Source organism: Tubulanus polymorphus, chromosome 5, assembly GCF_964204645.1.
Source record: "Tubulanus polymorphus chromosome 5, tnTubPoly1.2, whole genome shotgun sequence".
In the NCBI taxonomy this organism is placed as follows: domain Eukaryota; kingdom Metazoa; phylum Nemertea; class Palaeonemertea; order Tubulaniformes; family Tubulanidae; genus Tubulanus; species Tubulanus polymorphus.
In genome coordinates, this window is record NC_134029.1 from 23675550 (window position 1) to 23699146 (window position 23597).

Sequence of the window (23597 nt, forward strand, 5' to 3'; positions counted from 1 at the left end):
ATCAATTCTCAATTGTTAAACTGAACTGTTTGTTGTTTTCTATTTCATGCATTATGTTATGGTTTGTACGCGTTTTGTGTTAATTATTTATGGCTCGTATCGATTATTGAATTTGTGCAATAAAAAAAAACATTGCAAAAGTCTCAAGGTTTAATGAAGCCTACGTATAAATATAATGATTACTGGTATTACTCCTGTGTCTAACATGCACTAGTTTGATCCTAGCACTAACTATTTGCTTATAATCCAAATTAAGTAGCTATATTCATATTCAAGCAATTTATATCCAACTTTTGGTTCTGAAGTCTGAAAATATTTTGCCAACAACCATGTGATGACTGTTCACATGACAATGATACCATAATGATGATTTTTCCCTGTACAACTTCACTGTTTCATCATAGTTTTATTTAGGTCTTCCACAAACCATTATGTGATGTACGTGTTTGATGTGTGTCAGTATTAAATAAATTAGACTGGAGATTAAAAATAAAATTTGATTAAAAAATATCTATGAAGCTTATTGTGTTTTATATGTCTGATTTTCCGTATGGACTGTGTAGTTGAGGAGTTCCTGGTTATATGTAGTAGGTATGAGTTAAATCAGATTGATCGAAATGAATTCAAATTTCCCACAATTTCTCGAGGTCTCCGCAAAACTAATGCTGCCATCTGAAGTTGATTTGCAATATTAGAAACATGGCTGACAATAAACAAGAGAAAGATACCTGGCCTGAACTAGTTGGGAGGGTAAGTAAATGAATGCTATATATTTATGATGAATGTACATGTGCATGTACTGTGTCCTTACATGTATAGTTAATGTACTGTATCTTCCACCATCTATTGCATTATAGAAAAACGTTACTAGACCTAATCATAGAATAAGAACACACCCCTATGTACTGTACATGTATATATATGGTGTGTAAGTGAATCTAATTCTTCATTTTCAGCCATGGAAAGAAGCCGAGAATATAATTCGATCTTCGTACAAGAATATAACAGTCAGTATGAGATGAATCGTACGGATCTTTTAAATGTATTCGTACGAATCATTAGCACGAATCATTAAATGCATTTTCTCTTCTTCAGATTCAAGTGTTATCCGAGAATTCACCGTGCACAATGGATTATTGCACGGAAAGAGTACGCATCATTATTGATGGTGATGGTAAAGTAGTGATACCACCGACTATTGGCTGAGTGTCAACATCCTTCAATATCCATAATATGCAACGAACAACGTGTAACTGTATAATCTATTTGTCGCAATCCTCTGCGGTAGAATGTCACGGAAATATCGAAGATGAAGTGGGTTCGCGCCTGTTGTGTCTAAGGGAAAGAGGAATTATTTCCTACCAGTCCACTAATGAAACGAGTTCCACTGACATAAGATTGAAACATCGAAAGAAATCTCAAGAATCTATTTTTGACAAATTTTACGACAGTTTTACTGTCTTCTTTATTGATTTATGGTAATTATTATGTTATAATTCTATTAATAAAACGCAGTTCATTAAAACATGTTTCTTTGTGATTTATAAATGCAAGCGAGATTGATGAGAGCTAAAGCTACATAGATGTGTTGTTCACAGTAGTTCGTATTTGGTCCAGCCAAAACAGATTCTACAGAGAACCAGCTCTGTGAGTGAGTGATGTATCAAATTTCAGTTTAAACCCTGCCTCCACGACGGAACCGCCCTAAAAAGAGAATAAAATAAGTGATCATTTAAATCAACAAAATATTGTAAAGCTAAATGTATGTCTACAAAATATATACATGTATCGATATGTACCTATGTGGCATCTGATAAACCTGACCAGTTTTATCAGATAGTTCCGTAGTTCTCTGTCGCTCTTTCCAACCTTCTGTTAATCGATATAAACGACTCGGATCTCTGGGCACAGCGATCTGCAGAATAATACAATAAAAATATCATCTATTTTAGGTAAACAAATATGTAATAGGAACTCGATGTCTGAACAGAGCTGCCCTGGTAGCTCAGTGGGATAAGGCGTGAGGCTGTTGCATTCACTATCAGCGCTGAGTTACAAGCGGGTTCCAGTCCTGTTTACTACTTACAGTGTGCAGGCAACACTGTAAAGCCTGTGGTTAGTTTACAATAGAAATCCAATGGGTGTTTTGAAAAATCAAGATTCGAATGACGTAAAGCAAAATAAACAAACGAACGATATTAAGGCTAATCGATCGATCACTATATTACCATCACTGGCCTCTTGAACAACAGCAAGAGAACAAACAACATCGACACTGACACCTTGCGAGTGAAGATTTTGTGTTGGAATTTTAAGCCCGATATGGGATCATTCATTTATTACATCGCATAAAATTTAGCTTTTTCAACCCCCCTCTGTACGCAAAATCGGCCATTTTTTCATATACATTAAGCATTACAGTACGCAATTGCACTGACCCCTCCCCCTAATGCGTACGTAATAAATGAATGACCCCTATTCGAAATTACCTTTTTTCTTGCTTTTTCTAATCGTTTTTGTTTTTCTTCTTCCTGTTCTTTCTTCGACTTCATTTTAGTAATTCTTTCATTTAGAATCTGGTCGTTCTAAGAAACAACAGAACCCATTAATTTCATACCGGTTCCCGGGAACAAGTGAGGAATGGAACCATTCTCTGAATATACTCAACTCTTTCTTTAATCTTCCTCGCATTATCAGCCAATTGTCTTTTCTTATCTCTTTCTTCTTCATCTTTTCTAAGTTCTGTATGTTGTTGTCGTATTTGATCTTCTAATTCTCTTTCTTTACGATATTCTTCAACTTGAGCTTTAATCTTCGCCTGCGGTTTATAAAGATGAGTTAAAACAAATACGATAGATTCATTACTGACTTATCTCATACTTCCAGTTCAGCCATCATTGCCACTAGGAGTTATCTCACAGCTGATCCTTCTTAGTCGCTGTTTGTTATCGGCACACATGAATGACACATTTGATTGGCTGGCAATTTGAACAAACTATGTTTCATTGAGCAATGTATGAATATGTAATAGCCCTATTGCCAACTATGAGATAACTTGAAGTAGCAAGTTGGGGGAGGTGCACCGTATTCTCAAGGTGGCAGTAAACGCATAGTTGATACCTGTCTCTCTTTATCTTTTTCGCTATCTTTAGCCTTTTTAAGATCTTCCCTCAGCCTTTTTTCCTCTTTCTGCGCTTTCTCCAACTCTTTTTGCACCTGAAAAATCCGATCAAAATCAACTGATTTTAAAATCTTCCTGAATAAGATGATTATAAGCGAACTAGATTTAACGAACCTTCCATGCGTTCAACCGAGCGAATCTTTCCTCTTTTTCGGCCTCGATTTGTTGTCGAAGCGTTTCCGCGCGTTTCCTCTCTGCCAGTTCTTCTGCCTCTTGTTCTTTCTCCACGTTCAGCAATTCCTCTTCTTTTTCTGCCTGCAACAAATCATTAAACAAACATCCATTGTCATACGAAAACAGGCATTCCTAAAGAATACTGAGTACATATCAGTCGTACTCACATCTTTAACTGATTTCCATTCTTGAATGGCTATTTTCTTTCTTTCATTAAAGTCCAAGTAGTCCAGATACCAGGTCTCGTGTTCAATAATCGATTCTTCTGTTTGTGTTGGTAAAGCAGGAATCAATTCTTTCAGGAAAATGGGTTTTCCCTACGATAAAAGAACGTGTTTTTATCATAAAATCAATCGTCAGTAGATACCTGAATCGGGGACAGTAAGTTTGAGTAGACAGAATTTTACCTTGTATTTATTTCTGAATTTTAAGAATGTCTGGTGGTCGTACTCGTCCCATCCACCTTTATGGCCACCAGTTTGAGACAAGAATTTCTTAAAAAGAAATACATAGCAGTTGAAAAATGAACCTTACATATAACTACTACAATCATTCTAGAATGAAGATAATTTCACCTCGAATGCAGCGACTGCCGGTGGCAAATCTTTCGTGACATCACGAGCTGACGTCAGTGGTTTTGATCGATTAGTTTTAAGCGGTTCCGGAACTGGTAGAATCGACCATGTTTCAATTCGTTTTTCTAGAGCCGACACTTCTAACGCTGTAGTCCTTTCATCTGTCATCAATTCATCATACCTGTTCAAAATATTTTACACGATAATTATGTCACATATGAAAAATCAACTATTTCTTCAAAACCAACCTCAAACGCTGCTGTTCTTTAAATTGTGTTACACTCTGTTCAATGTCTTCCATGATGACCTTCAGTTTCTCAACAACTGTAAATTGATAAATCAGATCATAAGGTAAAACCTGCTTAATTCAATACAGTAAAATCTGCTTAATTCAAAATAGTAAAATTTGCTTTATTCATCTTTATTTATTTATACGAACTTACATTCAGGAGTAGGTTTGATATCTTTCAATTCTCTCTGAAACTTGCTGACGTTGTTTCTAATCTTATTCAGTTGTTGTTGTAACTTTATCTCTGAAATAGAAACAATTCACGATATAATCATTTCACTTTGATATCGATAAGGTCTCGAGATTTCAATAAACTCATGAGAAATTATTGATTTACTTTCGTTTTTTCGTTCGTCGTTCATTTTTAAATCCATTTCTTCCAACGGCATAAAATCTTTACGAAAATCATTTCTCTTATTGAAGATATGTGTCCCTCTTTCCTTCTCGAGATTTTTTACTCTATAATCGAAAACCAGGAATCATTATACATGAAATGGAATAAGCACGTACATACCTCAGAAATATCAAGACAGCATCAAACTAATCGATCACGATGAATTACTCACTTGATTTCAAGCTGATGAATTTCTTTGATCAATTCAAATTTCTTGCTTTGCTCCGTTTTATTGATTTTACTTGCGGCCATAGTTGATTTATCTTGAAAGCAAGAAAATACATGAAGCGCTTACTACTTTTTGTTCAAATTCAAATGTCGGTGCGATTCAAGAATAGGGGACTATAGCAATATATATGTAGTGATAGTAATCAAATTAGTGATAATATTAGTAATTGATAATGATGATATATTATGATAGTAATATATATATAGTAATTAATGAAGATTAGGGAACTAAACTTAACCCTAACCCATCAACGTCCCGTAGACCGCCTCACTACAACAATTAACTCAACTACTTTTTTTACCGCGCTACCCGTGCGCTAGTGGGGTCTCCAAACCTTCGGTTTGGTTCCCTAACCGCTATCTCTAAACCTAACCCTAAACCTAACCACTAGTCCCCTATTCTTATGATGATGACACCAAATATTTACAAAAGGTTTTTGTACATAGCTATTTTACTTTGAAGCTAATTTTAAAAGAAATTCTGACTAAGTTAACGTAACTTCATCAACATCTACTTCATCAGCAGAACGTCACACTGTCACGACTCGATTCTTCTTATCAGTAGTAAGAGAAAATAATGAATGATTGAACGATATAAATATATCGTACCACAAAAACTTCGCCAGTTAGATTTTATTTATAATATCAACTCTATACTAACGAATATACTTGATTGATTTGAACTTACTTCCTACTCCACACACACAATAAAGTACTTGGCGCAACCGGATTTACCCCCGGTGGCAGCACCGTACATTCTCCTAGCGGGATTAATGCGAACTGCCGGCTTTCGCGGACTTAAATGTTCCTTGCAATCGATCGGGATCGTATGGTTCAAAGATAGACTAACCAAAATATAGAGTTTATATTGATGGTTGTGGGAACCCCACATCAACATTAGTTACTATAAATATATTTATTGTAGTTCACAGATAACCCGCTGTTGTTATGTATAGAGGCGGTACTGAACGGTTGATTGGGAGCTGGTTAACTCTGGCATGCGAGTAATAAAGTTTCAAGGTCGTCGACCCTGGTCAAACATTTTTTGGGCTGAGTCAGCTGTCAAACTCAAACGATGGTTTATTGCGCTTGTGTTGAAGATCTGCTGTCAAACTCTCGCGAAGATTTTATCAGTTCTTCAGAAATACTGATTAAACTAGCGAATAACATTTTAAACAACCCCGAAAACCAGAAATACAGACAAATTCGAATATCGAATCCGATGATCGAAAATCGTCTACTAGCCGTGTCAGGAGCGATGGAGTGTCTGTTTGAAATGGGTTTTCAAGAAGCTCAGGTGAATAACAGCCTCAGGTTTTTGTATCTACATAACGTTCGTCTAGAGGGCCAGGGCAGGGCCTTGTCACAATTAGGCTAAAAAAAATTGATACCTTGTTTCTCCGCTCTGCTGAGCTTAAATGTTGACCCGGCCGGCCGCCTATCTACCCAATACATTACTTTTTTTAAAATCGTGATCAATTTTACCATAACAGACCCGGCCGCTATAGAAATGAACTGTTTATAAATTTTATCATATTTTACAAAAATGACCCGGCCGCTGCGGAGAAACAAGGTATCATTTTTGTTTAGCCTTATGTATGGTCCGTATATGCAGACCCATAATGACGTTATCCACATGTATGTAGGGATAATAAGTTAAATTGGGAATGGATCAATTGTATCAAAAGTAATCAAGCCTCTGTGGTAAAGATTCAATTTCAACGTACAAAACTTTCTTAATTTCAGGATGGACGATACTTACAGTTTCCACGCGGTGCTTTATTCGATAACATGAAGAGAATAAGAGATGATTTAAACTCATCAAGAAATGATCTTCTCTCTAATCAAACTACAACATCGAGTAACGCTGCTGCTGCTGCGGCTGCGAGTGTACCTGATGCTGCAGGTGCTACTGCATCTGATGGTAATTCTGTAACAGTCAATCATTCAATCGTAAGTATATTTCGATCTATTGTTTCTTATTAGCAGTGACGGATCCAGGGGTTATGGGGCATGTCCCAAGACTTTCGTTAAGATAATGGACCTTTCTTTCTAACTCTAACTCTAATTGAAAAAACTAAAAAATAACACTGCAAAAGATACACTTCATCGATGAAAGTGCGATACTAATAATGATATTTACGATGATTTCTTTAATGCAGGTGAAAGAAATGATATTTTATCAGAAATTGAATAATTCGTTCGAACACGTTTTGATTTATGAAGATAAATCGTTACAAGCTAAAGCTCGCCGGTGCATGCCTACCGAACAATTTACTCGAGATGCTACCGAAAAACTGAAGGCACTGAAACAAGCGACGAATAAAGATGAAACGAACGCCGATGATCTTCCCGGTTTTAAAGAATTAGTTTTACTCGAATTGTTGAATTGGTTTAAGACGAGTTTTTTTACGTGGGTGAACAGTCCGGAGTGTAGTCGGTGTAACGGCCAGACGGAGGCTCGAGGGATGACCGATCCGACCGACGAAGATCGATTGTGGGGAGCGTCACGCGTCGAGAATTACTTCTGTTCGAATTGTCGCGAATACGAGCGATTCGCGCGTTACAATCACCCGGGACGATTACTAGAAACGAGACGTGGAAGATGCGGTGAATGGGCGAACTGTTTTACGCTTTGTTGTCGAGCTCTGAATTTAGAAGCGCGTTATGTGCTCGATTGGACGGATCACGTTTGGACAGAGGTTTATTCGGAATCGTTCGGTCGATGGTTACATTGCGACCCGTGCGAAAATACGTGCGATAAACCGCTCACCTACGAGGTCGGGTGGGGAAAGAAATTAACGTACGTGATCGCGTTTTCGAATGAAGATATTCAGGACGTGACTCCCAGGTATACCGTCGATCAAACAGCTGTTTTATCGAGGCGTGACGACTGTCGCGAAGATTGGCTGATCGATACGATATTCAAGTTGAGATCGAAAAGACAGAAAGATTTACCGGAACAGCGGAAAAAAGAGCTGGAAATGAGATCGTTGCGCGAATTGATCGAATTCCTCTCACCGAAAGAAGTGAAAGAAGGCGAAAAAAGCGGTCGCCAGTCGGGATCTCTCGAGTGGAGACTATCTCGAGATGAAATGGGTTCGTCTTCGAAATTTGAGAAATTTACGTTCAGTCTTACGGATAACGAGAAATCGGCGAAAAGTTTCCATATCACGTATAACTGCGCTAAAGATGTATATACGCGTCTATCGGATAACGGTAATACAATCATGCCGTGGAAATCTTGCGCGTTCGAAGTAGAAAACGTTATTCGTAAAGTTGAAAACGACTGGAAAATGGTTTATCTCGCCAGAAAAGAGGGTTCGAATACTGCGACTATATCTTGGAAATTTGACTTTTCTGGTCGGTATTCATTGATTCTGATTCTAATGAGCAAGACCCACGTTTGATGATTTAACAATTCATTTTGACAGTTTTGACTAGACTTCATCATCAATGATGAGGTTTAGTCAAAACTTCGAGAGCGTCAGAAAATAAATTGTTAAATCATCAATTGCGGGTTTCGTTCATTAATTCAATGATTCATTCATCGGCATATTTAATGAAATTATCAGTGAATTGTTATTTGCTTCTTTTATTTCAGGCAGTGGTCTTCGCGCTGATCAAATTAAGATTAAAGTGAGCAGTACCACTTACGAGTCTGGGAAAGTAACGTGGGTTTTATGCGGAGGAGACAGTTGTATCGCTGTCAAACCAGGTAATTCTAAGAAAATCCATTCGTCCATTTTTGCATAAGTTGATAGACATGAATAAGTTTGAATTATGTTTTCAGATGAGGAGGTTGTCACCAGTAATCTGAAAGGTAGTGAAACTCTGACCCTTACTGCTAGATTATCAGGTGGAAATGGAAACAATGCCTTTCAACATACGCAGTTATTCAGGCAACAGGAGAATAGTGACGACTGTCCATTAGATTTACAAATAACATTCATTTAAATCAGATTCTGTTTTCCATTTCATTTGTCCGAAATTTGCCATTTTATTTTTCTACATTCTTTCTGATGCTTGAGTTTCTTACAGTGACAGAGCATTAAAACTATATGTACCTTGTATATATCTTCATTAATTGTGCAATAATTTCTTTCTGATATTTTCTGTACTTTTGTGTACTCTTCAGTAGACTCCGCCCAATTTGGAACCGATCAACTTGGAGTTAACAGTTCAACTCGGGATGTTTTTTGAAATATGTTTGTGACATATATGAAATACATAACATCCAACTCGAGTATCACTCTCTCAAGTTGGACATATTTTTACGGTCCCAAAAGATTCAACTTCAGCGAAGTCTACTGTATAAAATGTTGTCTAGTGGTGATTTGTTTCTAATTGTATGTAATAATGTTTACAGTTGTATTTGAATTGTGCTAATAAAATATGTTAAAGGGAGTTCATTTTTGTTGACTTCGTCTTGAATCTGAATGGAACTATCATCTATTCTGCGCAATGAAGAGAGGTCCCCAAGTTTCAAGTGGAGAAAATGATGAGTATCCTTGAACACGTCATGTCACGAGGAGTTATGACCGAGGCCAATATTTAAATGCAACACGTCGAATTTATTTTTATTTAACATAGTTTATTTCAAGCAAGATAAAGTTACAATTAATTATATCAACAATAACATTAGAAATGGACAGAAGTGACTGAGAGAGGTCATTTCTAAACTCTGATCATCATCATCGTAACCAATGTGAGAAATTAACTAAAACTTACGCGATTCGCTCGCATTAAGTACAAATGATTGAATTAATTGAATACATCGAATGCTGGTTACAAATCGTATTAAAATTCATCGAATTGGAAAAAACTGAAGATGAAAATTACAAGTTGTGAAGATGATGATTACATGTGAAGGATGAGAAAATGTTTCGAGCCTCTCTCAGTTTACATAATCACGTGTACATAGGACGAGAATTAATCGTAATAAAAAGTCAAGTTTGTTGACGATGATTTAACTTCAATAAAAACCGTTCCTTCAAAACAACAACAATAATTATAATTATAATAATAATAATACAGGACATTGCTTTTCTTATTCATTGACTCGACATGTCTTGCGTTTCTCGCCTTGGTCACATAAAAACAAACATAATTGTGTTAACAAACCCAAAAATCGCTAGTACAGTACTTATTGCACTTATCACTTATAAAAAACAGTGTTTTATCATTATGTTATTCATTTTACAGCATGGTAACAATACAACACATCATTGATGTTTTTATTTGTCAACAAAAGAAATATCACAATATTGCCACGATCTAGGCTTCATTTCATAAGTATTAATAAACGTTTTTAATTTTTACTAGTTTCATTAGTTAAAACATATCGTTAAATGACTGTAAGGTAGATATCATCGTACGTCGTAGTGTTATCATCAAAAAGTGGTCCTGCGAATCAATGCCCTTGGAAACGATGGTGGATGGATATTATTCCACAACATTTAACAGATGTTCCTCCATATTACATGTACGACATGGCACATGTACATAATTGATTAATTACCCCAAACAATGATTGTCCCAGCTTGAGATGATGGCATTACATTTAACATTAAGCCGGTTTTTAACAATGTTTTCTATCATTGAGTCTGTTTAGTTCATCAACGATTGAACATCATCATGAATAAAGAAATTGTAAAATCCCGACCCTGATAATCATCATACAGCTGAAATCCCGTTCCCGTGAGAAATATAATTGAAAACATCTAAACCCCTAGTTATAATTCATATCTAGATAATAACATGAAGTGTGTGTTATATAATACTATAATATTAAGCTGCGCGTTAGCTTTAAGCTTTAGCAGGCACAGTGTAAGCTCGTTTATGGTAGAGGCCAAAAGAAGTGCGATGAGGATGCCTCATAAGCTTATACTTAGATTCTGTGATTTAGAAATCTGAAAAAATAAAGTTGTTAAATGAGTAAGTGGCAAGTATTTCAAAAGGTGAGGACTGACAGAGTATATGACAAGTATTTGATGTCAGAAATATCTTCTTCAGTGTTTTTAACACACATTCAGATTCTTAATGAAGAGATAAAAAAGCAAGTTGTTGTACGTTTATCATCATTATACCCTGTTACTGATTTGATGTTGTTAGTTTGTAAGCGAATGTCTCATTCACGAATACAGCAATTAATACCATTTATACCGGTATAGCAAACTGTAAATTACCATTTCAGCGTTAATACGTATATTGAAGGAAATAAACTATTCAAATACCTGCAAACTACTTATACGTGTGATAATATTCATCCACCATGTGCAATACCTACTGCTATTGCATGCACACATTATACATATACATAAAACCCTAAATACCTAAGAAATGTACAATATTCATCGAGATAAATGTACGAACTTGAGGTTACTACACACACGATCTTACGATACAAGTCCCTTCCAGAGAATCGAATGTTTTCATAGAAGTTCAGCTCAAATGAATACATGAACCGATCAAAGCGCGGCGATCACACGCTGGGACGATTACATACGGGTAAAATTAGCTGGATCACACCCGAGGCAGATTTGGCACAGACCTGGTCCAAACATTTTGATCAGGCAAAATCTAACCCGAATCAAAGCGACACGGACCTATCAGTGTGAATGGATAATCAGGGTGTGAAAAATGCTCGAGCGATTGCTTGAATCATCAGTTATGCGCGTACAAGCAGGCATTACCCGGTATTCTGAAATTCACAATTCTCTTGAAGGAAACATACAAGTTCTTACAGAGATTACTCACATGAAAGTACATCTACCATTAATCCAAAAATTGAGGGTTACAGATAATGTATATATATATATATATATACCTTACATATATTTATGTATACAGATACAATATTACTATAAGTTAAGTTTACTATTTACAGGTGTTTTTATCAGAAAAATGGTTTGAACTGCATTCAGCTAGGGAGCGTTTTATCAAAATCATTCAAACCATCTTCGTATTAATATTCAAGACCCCTGATTAATGGATAAATGTTCGGTCTGCAAATTGCTTGAAGATCAAATAACTTGCCTTTTCGCAAAGATCACTTTTTAGCACAATTCTTCGAGTTTATTTCTATATAGCGATCATTCAATATGGCTGGTAATCCTTGCATTTTAAATTCTCATAAAATGGTAACATTCGTAAATCATAAAATCTCTCCTTATTATTGCATTCAATATGCTTCAGTGTTGATGAACCAGTGTGTTTCTAAAGCTGCCAGATTTTGCACTTTTAAAAATATCATGATTTCAATTACCGACTGCACGTCGATGATGATCAGGCGTAGACGTCCAGTATATCAGCAAATACTGCGACGAGTTATATTTAAGCACAGGTCATTCTCGGGTAGCAACACGTTTTCAAAACTTTTTGACTAGAACAAATATTAAGGTGTTAAATATAAGCAAATGGACACCGGTCGCTGCGCTGATCAATTTCATTTCAAAATACAGACAATACATTATTATACGGTATACAAATTACATGATTAATAATCGGGATGTCAGTATGATCAGTCAGATTCTAGCACCAAGCTTCAAGCCCAGTCAGCAGGCGAGGCTGTTTAACAAAAAAATTGCATCTGATCGCGCAAAGATATACTCGTAGCCCGTTCCATCGTCACATATTCATACATATATAAAGCTTATTTGCCACCATTTTTAAATCGTAAATCAATTCTTCTTTCACAAACACGGTATATACTATAGAGATTTTTGAGAACGTTCCGTTGGTAACTAACACAATTCACAGGTCAAATGCACTTTAACGATATAATTTATCACAGTCAGTCGTTAACACTATCTTCAGCTTGTCTCGGTTCTCCAATTCGAGACCGGAGTTTCCTGTAATCGTATTCACAACAACATTTCGAAATGACACCGATTCAAGTGTGATCGGCATCGATTTCCATAGCGAGAAGTTTGGCATTATCAGATTTCAGTTCATACTGGCATTACTGCGTCTTTTAGCTACAATTGCTTCCTACTTTCATTCCTTTCGGTAAGATTTATAAGGACGAATTCCTTCATAGGGATATTGAGATACCGGTATATTTATAATTCTTAAGATCCACGATTTAAACATATTCTATTTTTCCTGTCGATGAAAGACTTGCGGGTATTAAGTGTCGCGTCTCAATACTGCGTTGACACATTCTCTACGTGATAAGCCGATCTCGTACGTGAAAACATTACGATCATGGATGTGTGAACTCGACATGTACGCGTAGTTAAACACCTGCTCAGATCTTCATTTCATTTACACGATTAAACAGGATCAGTTTTTAAAACGTTAGAAAGCGAATCGCCGGATCGCCGATTTCTTTAGCGCTACCCTAAAAAGGCACGGTCAACATTTCTAACATTTTCAATAGCATTTCATCAAGCCGCGATTTTATCAAAAAGTGATGGCGTAATTTTTCAGATGTAACTTGCGATGATTGTTGTAGTTGAGCACCACGCGGATAGACTACGCACGTTATAATAAAAACTGTCGTTAAAAGTTGTTGCATTGATGTCGTCATGACGATTGATTATAAGCAGCCATTGAATGTTATTCTTTCGTCATATAGATAATTTCACCGGGCTTGACGAGTAGTAGAGGTTAGTAGTAGTAGTATGCCGAGTAGCGTGGTCTCTTCTACGCAAATGATCTTCGCGATCTTAATATAAGAAATGTTGTCGATATTAACAGCGGCCGCCGGGTGGGCCGCGCTATTCCTAAGAAGCGGGAAGCACAATTGAAAAAATCGTCATTCGACTTGTCGTAAAAAATCACAGATTTTTGGTCGTCTCTTCTCGCTATGACGAAACTTATTGAACTAACGACGAAACTTAAAATCATGATGAATATTATAATGCCGACATATGCCACCAGTCTCTGTATTATATATAGTTTTAAGTATTAACGCAGCTTTCCATGCCTCTATAATCATATTGTTCGAAAGACTTGGTTTGATTTTCACGAAGCTTTTTGTCTTTACACCCGTATTTTTTCGCTTTATTCTCCGCCTTATCCGGTCGTATTTTGTTTTCCGACGTATTTTTCGCGCACGCGCGCAAAAACGAACACACACACACAATATATCATCTCTCGATGCGCAATATCGTTATAACACATTATCGTTTACAAAATGGTCGCCGTCGTTTGGAACTATTTACAAGTAGCAGTGCAAAAATAAACTTTCTCTTATCTGGACTTATTTCTGAGTTCATACGTAAATACAGCATTCATATTCTTTTAATAACAACAGTTTCAACAGTTTTGTTTCATGAATTATTCCCTGTTTTAGATATTTATACACCGATATCGATATATCGTGTTTTCTTATTACACATTTTCTGGAATATTATCAAATTTCTTTTTTAACGACGATTTCATCGAATCGCGTTATATATATTTTTTGGAATGATACGTAGATGTTTATTTTTTTTCACCGATCCGTTGCATACTTAATTCATCGCAATCATCTTTACTAACAACCGATGGACTAGAGAAAAACTGGAAAATAATCGTGACGTTTTTCCGCCCATTTTCAGGAGACATTTAAATCTGTCACGTCGAACAGAAATGAATTGAAATTTGTGGCAGAAGCATTAAATTTCGGTGACTAGAAAAAAAAGATTGCATATAATATACAATAATAGCTTAGTATTGCCGGTAACAATCAAAATGCAAAGCTGGATGTAAATAGATAAGATAGCGAAGTCAATAATTTCAGACAAAATCAGTAAATTGCAATAAAATGTCTTGTCATAAACAAATTTTTCTTTTGGAAATCACTGCCACGAGCTGTAAAGATGATTTGGCCGTTATTTTGAGATCACATTCGGCCAGGCACGCATGAATTCTTAATTAAGTATGCAACGAAACCAACGAATACAAATTCATATTCCACACTTTTTTTCATCCCATCAGTTCATGATAAATCTGGCATGTTTCATAAGATTCGACCAGAATGTATTTATCCACTACGCGTGCGCTGTATATAGCCTGAGAGCTTATCACAATTATTTCATTACTTCTTACACATTTCCTTTTTTAAACATTTCAACGATAAAAACAACAGATCTAATCGCAATTTTACCCAGTTCTCGATCGTAACCACCATTTCAACGTAATAAAAATTCCGCATACGAAAATAAAATTTTGGATATTTCCAATACAACTAAAATGAACTTTCTCATACAATATTCAACTCATGAAGTTGCTATTAGATTCTGATAGCTACCTAGAGATTGGGGTCGTGTTGCTGAAAAGTCGCTCTTACTATTGGCATTTGGTATCGTCAAGTCTCTTCTTATTCGGAGTGACTTTAAAGCAACTGACCCAAGAATGTTTAAATGATGGATGTACGCAATGCCTGTCATACATAAAATGAAGGATACTACAAGTTCGAGAAATAAAAAATGTTTTTTGTTTCTGACCCCGAGCCGATTTCTCGGTAGACTGAATAATGATGATCTACTCGAGCAATCGACGCGCATTCGAAAAGAATATTTGCAAACATTAGCGTTGACTTGAGATGAGACGATCGCGATGACAAACATGAAAAATATTACAACAATTACATCGAGCAAAGGAAACGCTAAGAAAAATGCCCAGTTTTTACAACGGCATATCATATTCTATATTCTATAGTTAGTCGTGTTTTTTGAGATCTTTAGAAAACCAACCTGCGGTGAAGAACTATCATATGATTAGTTATTATCATTAACAAGGTGACACAAACACTGAAAAATAATTCGTGTTCAACTTAAGTCATGAATAGAATAATGACTTTTGATGAAGTAATCATTAACTGCTGATGATTTTCTATTTAGCCTAGATAGTATCGCCCTCCCTCAGCAGGGATTCCAACCTGAAGGCATCAAGAGACTCTGACACATGGCATGTTGAAAACCCCAGTCTGATTAATCTGAATGCGCGCTTAGACAATATTGTTATCAGTCAATCAGAAATCATGTTTTTTAGCCCGATTAATTACATCGTACATTGTTACCTATGATATTTACCTCAACGATGATACAACAGGCAATCTGTTTTTGTGTGGTAAACCTGCGCACTCTGGCTAATCAGGCAGAGGTTGAGTCTGACACAATATCATCAGGTTTGAAACCCCGCCGAGGGCAGATGAAATAGTCACTGGCTGATCATTTGTAACCTTTCACAATACGTAACTGAATTTTAAAAATAATTCCAGGGCTTACGGCGAATGCTGCTGGCAAAACAATGTGAGCATTTCTGGTGTAACAATTGATATGTTTATCACAGATGACAAGTTTTAGTTCTTCTTTACTTTCTAAAAAATTTCCCCTCAATTCTACCTTTTTTTTTCAAACAATAGTAATAATAATATTAAGAAATGCATATGCTCTGGAATGAACCGAAGTGATGATAAATATATTCGTTATAACAGCATCAATAATCGCAGTGGATCTCATATATACGTCGTACGCAGCCGAGTTGAGGGAGGATGTGTGTTAAACTCAACAGCAGTTGAATTCCATTATTAGTAGAATTCCTGATCTTTAAGTAGTAGTTTCATATACGCGGTATCAGCGTCGGCGTGGCTATCCTTCACCGCTGAATGTAGCATACTATCCGGCAACGGGCGCCAATTCCGTCCGAGGCTTTTCGAAATCTATAAAGAGAAATCAGTTCAGATTGGATCGTTTTAGATACACCTATTTTATATCAAGGGATCATTCATTTATTATGTACGCATAAAATTTGAATTTTTCAACCCCCCTCTCCCCCTCTGTACGCAAAATCGGCCATTTTTTCATATACATTGAGCATAACAGTACGCAATTGCACTGACCCTTCCCCTAATGCGTACGTAATAAATGAATGACCCCCAAGGTGCAAGGCCATATTTCAGCTTGATCGAGGCTTTGTGCTTTGATCAAAATGACCACCTGTAATATGATATAGGTGTTTCTTTTAAAGCATAACGTAATGAACTGGGTCCAGTTCCACAGTTCTGAGTTAAGATTTGACCCTGGGTTAAAACATTGAAAATGAACTAACTTTAACTCAGAGTTAACTCTAACTCACAACTGTGGAACTGGATCCAGAGTTTCTGAGACAGGTTCTATAGTAATGAGTTCTGAGCCAGTTCATTCTCAGATAGCACAAGATTTTTCTAAGGATAACTCACAACTGATGGACTGGATCTGGCTCAATCCATTTAGAGTTAAAACCTAACTCACATTACTGAGATCATTTAGGTCGTATTACCTCGTCACGAGCTTGTTGACTAATCTGTCCAACTTGAACCCAAACATCGCTGTCTTCCTGTTCGATCATCGTAGAAATACAACTCTCCGCTAGTTCAAACGTAGACAACTTCGGGCCACGTAACCTGGCGATGGCGACTAAATCATCTTCGGCGAAATCGTATCCTAAAATCAGAGAAAATATTCGATAAATCAAACCAGAATATGGCAGCTTTAATCCAGCTGGGCTGCTTGAGTGTTTAACCCTTTAACTTTAACTTGCTGACAGTTTCATACCCTAAAATACTGGGGCCGGTTGTATAGTCATGGCTTAGACTTAAGACCAGTTTAAGACCAACTTAGTTCTATAGCCAATCTAACAGCTTAAGACCAGTCTTAAGATTTAAGACCACCTTTAGACTGAAGTCACGACTGCGCAATTGGGCCCCGGTGATAATTCAAATCATAATATCTTTGAAAATTTCACCCACTGTATATTGCCTATACGACACAGTGCGATGTATGATGGGCAGTACAGTAATATTTACAATGTTTAACAGCTGCTGCCATCTTTCATCAGAGATTTTAACTAATTAATGACATGGATACACTGCATCGTATGGTAGGATACATGTGGTACACTGTGGCCGGGTATATACATCTCACAGCAGGCGGATGGTACGCGCACTGAATTTTTTCAAAATCAAAACTTACCAATCATAGTTAACTTAGTCAAGAGCGGACACTTCCAGGCCAACATTACGAACGGATCTTCATCGGCGTTCGTCTCGTAAACGTTTGCTCGACCTTTAACGAATCCGTCGATTACGTGTAACGTTTCAAACGTTGAACTGTTGTGTTGAGCGATGAAATCGATCGCCGGTATGTTAATCTCCGAACAGAACAACATACGTAGATGAGCTAGAGGCATACTCGGCTGTAGAATATCGAGTAGATGATGAACTCCGTCGATCGAATGAATCAGATTCAGAGTCACGCGTAATTTCGGCGAATAACGAACCGATCGCCACCAGGTGCGATTCGAGATCTTATTACGCGTCGGCGTAGGTTGAATTCCGTGTACGTTAACGATCAGTTTCTCGAGTCCGACGTGGTGATCCCGCATGAACGCTTCCAGCAGTTCGTTAGTGAGGTAGTCGTAATCGATGCTCAAATATTTTAAATTCGCCAACGCTTGAAAATGTCCGTAATCGAGGTCGCAAAGGCTATACGAATCGGGGTCTTCTTTGATGCTTGCGATGTGTAGAGACTGTAGTGAATGCGATTGATATTCTGCCAGTAAGTCGAGCACGTAATCGCTGTAACTTACGATCTCTTCTAAACAACCGAACGATACATGCTTCAATCTACGCGAATTCTTTATTATGTTCTCAATTGATCCATGAAATCTGAAATAGAAGATTTATGATCATTATTTTAACCTGTTTTAGGGAAGCCTTCCTTAACAGGTTACACATGAATCACCCACCCGGCGTTTCGCGATTGAAAATTATATTATTGACACTAACTTAAGGTTCTCAGTGAAGGATGTAATTGCTAAGGCAATTTCATGGATAGCTATTAGATTACCTGGTCTAAAATAAAATGTAATTTTTGACAATAAATGATATCATGGCTTAGTGTGCAACCACCTGTGCACCCCATAGGTTTAGTGGTTCGCGTCATGGTAGAGTCTGATGATGTTATAAGACCCAATTCCCTGCTGAGGGAAGAGATTTCAGGGTCAGTGAAGATGCAACTGTTTTTTGTAAGAAGGTAAGCTACCAGAAATCAAAGACTTAAAATGTCTAATTAGTCAGTAAATGGAACCAAGCCCAAGCCAGAAGACTGAGTTCACTCAATGCAGTAACGATGTATTTGACAGCTCAAAGCCACGTGTACATGCCACGTGACCAAAACAATTGTCACGTGCCCACAATAAAAATCATGTGATCAAAATAAACAGCGGCGCTACTTTTGCTCGACATAGAAACAACTCCGTATTACGTGACTGAAACAGCATTTTAAAACTCGGAAAATTATTCTTAAAATTGTTTTAGTGATAATTAGTTTTCTTTAATTCAAAAAGTCGGTTAAAATGAGCTCTAAATTCAAATGCGCAGAAAACAGATTTTTGACGTTTCGACCGAATAACGCAAGAAAATAGTTCAAGTACTTACGTTTCGAGGACGTTTTGCGTGTTTCTTTCGGGCCATTCGATGTGACAATTCGACGGTTTTAACGAAAGCTTCAGTAGGTTTCTATTCTCGGCGAGAATTCCCAGTAATTGCGCGCATTCTTTGACGTCCCACGATGTTTTCGAGCTGAAATCGATGTTCGCCTCGCGGATGAATCGACCACAGTTTTCCGCGAGATGTTTACTTCTACTTCTCGAAGAACCGTCTCTGCTCAGTTTAAACGTAATTCTGGGCCAGAGTAACGGGTGCCACAGACAGTCTCTCCATCTTTTACAACTAGAAACAGCGCTCAGTCTATCTTTCAATGTCAAATAAGACAGTATTTCGACGATAATTATGCTCGGTAATGATGCCCATGAAGTGTCAGCCGCCATGTTTACAAATGTTCTGAAGATCTCGTCACTGCCACGTGACATATAGAGGGCGTTCGATTTATTTCTAAAATGCTAAACTTTTTTTTCGATTTCTGCATACTCTTCATATACTTGTAAATATTCCGTTGCAATTATTTTTCTTATGAAGACTTCTATCTTGAATTCTAAATTAGCAATAAAATGAAAGTCAAGTGCGTTCGATTGTCCACACCACCAGCGCCTTTAACGATCTTAATTTGATCAAATCGAATTACATCTATATTTATAATTAAGAGATTGCTTTTTGATGACAGAAAATATCAATTATTTAATTAGAAGTAATTAGTAAATCGAACGCGCTGGAGGTGTGTCATCACGTGGCGTTCTAGCCGCGATTTGATTGGTCGATTCTGAGCCCAACCTTCACACTGACACAGTACAAGGTTGAAAGTCGTTGACACTGAAATCATCTCTCTCTCTAGACACCGCCAAATCTTCATCAAAAATGGCCAGTAACAACGGCAAACAACAAGGAGGGTTTGACACCGATTGCATGACATTGACCAGATATGTCCTTGCCGAACAGAGAAAGTTTCCTCACGCCACTGGTGACCTGACACAACTGTTGAACGCAATAATGACTGCTGTCAAATCAGTTTCTTCAGCTGTGCGAAAAGCTGGTATTGCAGCTCTGTAAGTATAGGTTTATATTTGAAGAAGGGGACATCTTAAATGCACACACTTTACAGAATCAAAATCGGTCAAACGGTCCAAAAGTTATGGTAGAAATTTAATTTTTGGGTACCGCTTCGGTTGTAAAGTAGGCTAACCGCTAAGCATTGGATTAGTGTGTAAAAGTGCAGATCTGCACCTCTCAGTCTCCGCACACCTCTTAAATATCATTGTTTCAGATTCAAAATGTCATCAGCAATTCAGTACATTGCCATTGGTTAATTTTAAGTTTTCTTCACTAGAAAGATTTTAGCCTGGATTCTGTCATTCAGCTGATTGCATCAATCAAGAGAGGTGCGGATCTGCACTTTCACCCATCTACATGAACTTGTATCTGTGTAAATTGTAGGCCTATTCACTTTCAAGAATCAAGCTCTGTTTTATCTGTGGTTTAATGTTTTTAACAGATTCGGTATCTCTGGAGACACAAATGTTCAAGGTGAGGAAGTGAAGAAATTAGACGTACTCGCTAATGACTTGTTTATAAACATGTTGAAAGCGTCGTTTACCGTGTGTCTGATGGTCTCCGAGGAGAATGAAACTATAATCGAAGTTGAAACTGAACGCCAGGTAGGCGATGGAGATAATAGTCATAAGGTATGTATAAACTTGGGCTACAACACAATTATGATGAATACCGGAATTCCCGATCAAATGATAATAAATAAAGTCCTCGAAAGTATTTCACATTGTATCTTGGATAACACAACTTAAAATACTATCGAAGTAAAGAAATGATAGGATTGTTAAAATTGTAGAATATTTCTGTTGAGCGCAGGCTGATTTTATAAAATATGACTGATTATAGCCCAGGTGATGTACATATATAAATCTGTTGTACTGGATGTGTATTTATTTCTAAAGCTTTTTGATTTATATTCATGGTCAAATCATTTTAACCTTTTTACTCCTCAAATATTCATGAGCTTTATATTGTTCAGCTTGTTCCTTTTTGCACTTCTAATTTAACAGATTGATTGCCTAATAGCTTTCATTTTAAAGTAGCTATAATTTGCTTATTCATCAACCAAGAATTGTACATTTGTAATAAAGAACTTCTTTCTAACAAATGAATTTAGTGAGGTTTTGAGTTAAGATGCATCTCACGTATAGATTTCATGTTGATGTCTTATTTTTTTATTGTGTCCATAAAAGCTTCAGAATTTGAATAGTTAAAGAACAGTTAAATGAAAGAGTGTGATTAGTTTGCAGTGTAACAGATTGATCAAGATAGAATAAACAGCATGTTGTATTTCCCAAACCTTAAATTAATCCGCATGCAATATGTATTTTATAGTAAAGCAATATGTTGTTCATTAGTTAGTTTACTACATAGGTCTGATTTCATAAAAATTTACCACAGAATAACTGACATATAATTGTATGCTTGAATTATTTTCAGGGTAAATATATTGTTTGCTTCGATCCATTAGATGGATCATCAAACATTGATTGTCTCGTGTCTATTGGAAGTATCTTCGCCATCTACAGAAAGGTATGAATTGGAGTTGATTCACGTGTTCATTGAAAAACATCTCAGATGTAATAGAGTAAGCCTTCGGTTCTGGGCAAAACGTTTTACTGTCCTTACAGATAACAATTTCGTTTTTCAGAACACAGACGGGCCGCCAGGTCTGAACGATGCTTTACAACCAGGTAAAAATATCGTCGCTGCTGGTTACGCTCTTTATGGTAGTGCAACAATGCTCGTCTTGTCAACTGGTAACGGAGTCAACGGATTTATGTTAGATCCTGTAAGTTGATATTGAAACTAATCCAGAAAAAAATGACTTTCTGACCATTTAGGTGTTTCCCAAATTCCTGCGCATGTTACGTCATTTTGCTGTGTATTTTCAGTCAATCGGAGAATTCATTCTAACAAATAACGACATGCAGGTGAAACCTAGAGGTAAAATATACTCACTGAATGAAGGTTATGCAGCTACGTGGGATCCAGCTGTGAAAGAATACGTTAAATCAAAGAAAGAACCGAAGGTATTTTCAATATGATAAATGAATGGAAATGTTGAATTTGATAAGAAGTTGTAGTAGACAGTGTTCCCTTCAATACTTTCCCTGTAAAAACATACACAGCCAATGCTGGGTTGACCGCGGAATAAATGCCAGAAATAACAACTTTGAGACCGTGTATACATCCTGTAGTCAATGGGAGATACACCATCTAAATTAACCGCTAAAAAGCTAAGTAGGGATGGTGGGAGCGACTATAAACGTTTTTACAGGTATTTCGGGAATACAAATTTTAGCACTAACATTTGAATATGTTTAATGAATTATTTTAACAGACTGGTAAACCGTACGGTGCTCGATATATCGGTTCTATGGTCGCAGACGTACACAGAACATTAATGTATGGCGGTATCTTCATGTACCCTCCAACTAAAGATGCCCCGAAAGGAAAGGTTAGTTTTCAAAACAAGTTCTTATATCTAGTAAATTTCCTTTTGCATAAATACAGTTGACTCATGCGAATCGTAGACTCTGTCTTTAACCAACTTTTGTGCAAATGGCCCCTGAACTGTTCCCCGAGACTGATATCATTTTGTTTTCTATTCAGCTGCGTTTGATGTACGAGTGTAACCCGATGGCGTATATAATGGAACAAGCTGGTGGCTGCGCGACGACCGGACATAAACGAATCCTCGACGTCATCCCTGAATCTATTCATCAACGAGTTCCGATCTTCTTAGGATCGAAGGACGACGTTGAAGATGTGAAACAATTATACGAGAAACACAATGTTTAAAATAGCTGTTGATACGAAATGCAACAAACTGTTTCGGGTGATTGTGCTTCAGAAACTACTCTCTCGTGGATCCAGGGAAAACCTTACTTTTCAAAAATGAAACAGATTAAGCTTCACTTAAAAACGAGTGGAACTAAATAATTACGCAGGAATGATGCATTATTTTTGTAAACTAATAAATTATTAGTCAGCTTTTTTCTATGAAATAGAGTCGAGTAATAGCTGTAAAATAGAACAACTGTTGGCAAAGTAATTTCAAAAGTAGTCAAACATTGTATCAATATTTATGACAAACGAACGCCATAACGTTTAAGTAATTCTATTTTGGTGCAATTTATGTTTTTTTTTGTCATTGGTTCTAAAATCTTTCTTATCATTGAATCTTAAGAAATATAAACAGAATTTATCTATATATTTCTCTACTTCCAATTGTTTTTGTGGACGATAAGGACTTGAGACATAAAACTATGATATAT

The 23597-nt window shown here is 36.8% G+C and overlaps 5 protein-coding genes across 6 annotated transcripts; 3 read left to right on the forward strand and 2 right to left on the reverse strand.

Annotated features, from left to right (window-relative positions):
• Window positions 1–690: 690 nt before the first annotated feature.
• LOC141905159 (uncharacterized) lies at window positions 691–1513 on the forward strand. The gene is made up of 3 exons (XM_074793932.1): window positions 691–750; window positions 957–1007; window positions 1096–1513. Exons 1-3 carry the CDS (start codon window positions 700–702, stop codon window positions 1204–1206), a joined length of 213 nt encoding a protein of 70 aa, XP_074650033.1. The 5' UTR covers window positions 691–699; the 3' UTR covers window positions 1207–1513.
• Window positions 1465–5415, reverse strand: LOC141905158 (coiled-coil domain-containing protein 112-like). The gene is made up of 13 exons (XM_074793931.1): window positions 4786–5415; window positions 4557–4678; window positions 4374–4463; window positions 4179–4254; window positions 3931–4111; window positions 3763–3849; window positions 3523–3672; window positions 3296–3436; window positions 3121–3216; window positions 2669–2818; window positions 2490–2585; window positions 1800–1915; window positions 1465–1704 (listed from the first exon to the last, which is right to left on the reverse strand). The coding sequence occupies exons 1-13, from the start codon at window positions 4863–4865 to the stop codon at window positions 1671–1673; spliced, it is 1419 nt and encodes a 472-aa protein (XP_074650032.1). The 5' UTR covers window positions 4866–5415; the 3' UTR covers window positions 1465–1670.
• A 472-nt stretch (window positions 5416–5887) lies between these two features.
• Window positions 5888–9223, forward strand: LOC141905668 (peptide-N(4)-(N-acetyl-beta-glucosaminyl)asparagine amidase-like). The gene is made up of 5 exons (XM_074794636.1): window positions 5888–6138; window positions 6588–6794; window positions 7004–8204; window positions 8446–8559; window positions 8635–9223. Exons 1-5 carry the CDS (start codon window positions 5917–5919, stop codon window positions 8796–8798), a joined length of 1908 nt encoding a protein of 635 aa, XP_074650737.1. The 5' UTR covers window positions 5888–5916; the 3' UTR covers window positions 8799–9223.
• A 216-nt stretch (window positions 9224–9439) lies between these two features.
• Window positions 9440–19643, reverse strand: LOC141904919 (F-box only protein 33-like). The gene is made up of 4 exons (XM_074793535.1): window positions 19252–19643; window positions 17786–18480; window positions 17094–17257; window positions 9440–16494 (listed from the first exon to the last, which is right to left on the reverse strand). The coding sequence occupies exons 1-4, from the start codon at window positions 19641–19643 to the stop codon at window positions 16363–16365; spliced, it is 1383 nt and encodes a 460-aa protein (XP_074649636.1). The 3' UTR covers window positions 9440–16362.
• A 385-nt stretch (window positions 19644–20028) lies between these two features.
• On the forward strand, window positions 20029–23531 carry LOC141906392 (fructose-1,6-bisphosphatase 1-like). Of its 2 annotated transcripts, none has more exons than XM_074795651.1 (7): window positions 20029–20315; window positions 20762–20924; window positions 21757–21849; window positions 21968–22108; window positions 22212–22349; window positions 22661–22777; window positions 22933–23531. In XM_074795651.1, exons 1-7 carry the CDS (start codon window positions 20128–20130, stop codon window positions 23119–23121), a joined length of 1029 nt encoding a protein of 342 aa, XP_074651752.1. In that variant the 5' UTR covers window positions 20029–20127; the 3' UTR covers window positions 23122–23531. The 2 variants fall into 2 exon arrangements, with proteins under 2 accessions (XP_074651752.1, XP_074651750.1); XM_074795649.1 differs by having other exon boundaries at window positions 20030–20315; window positions 20762–20951.
• Window positions 23532–23597: the final 66 nt, after the last annotated feature.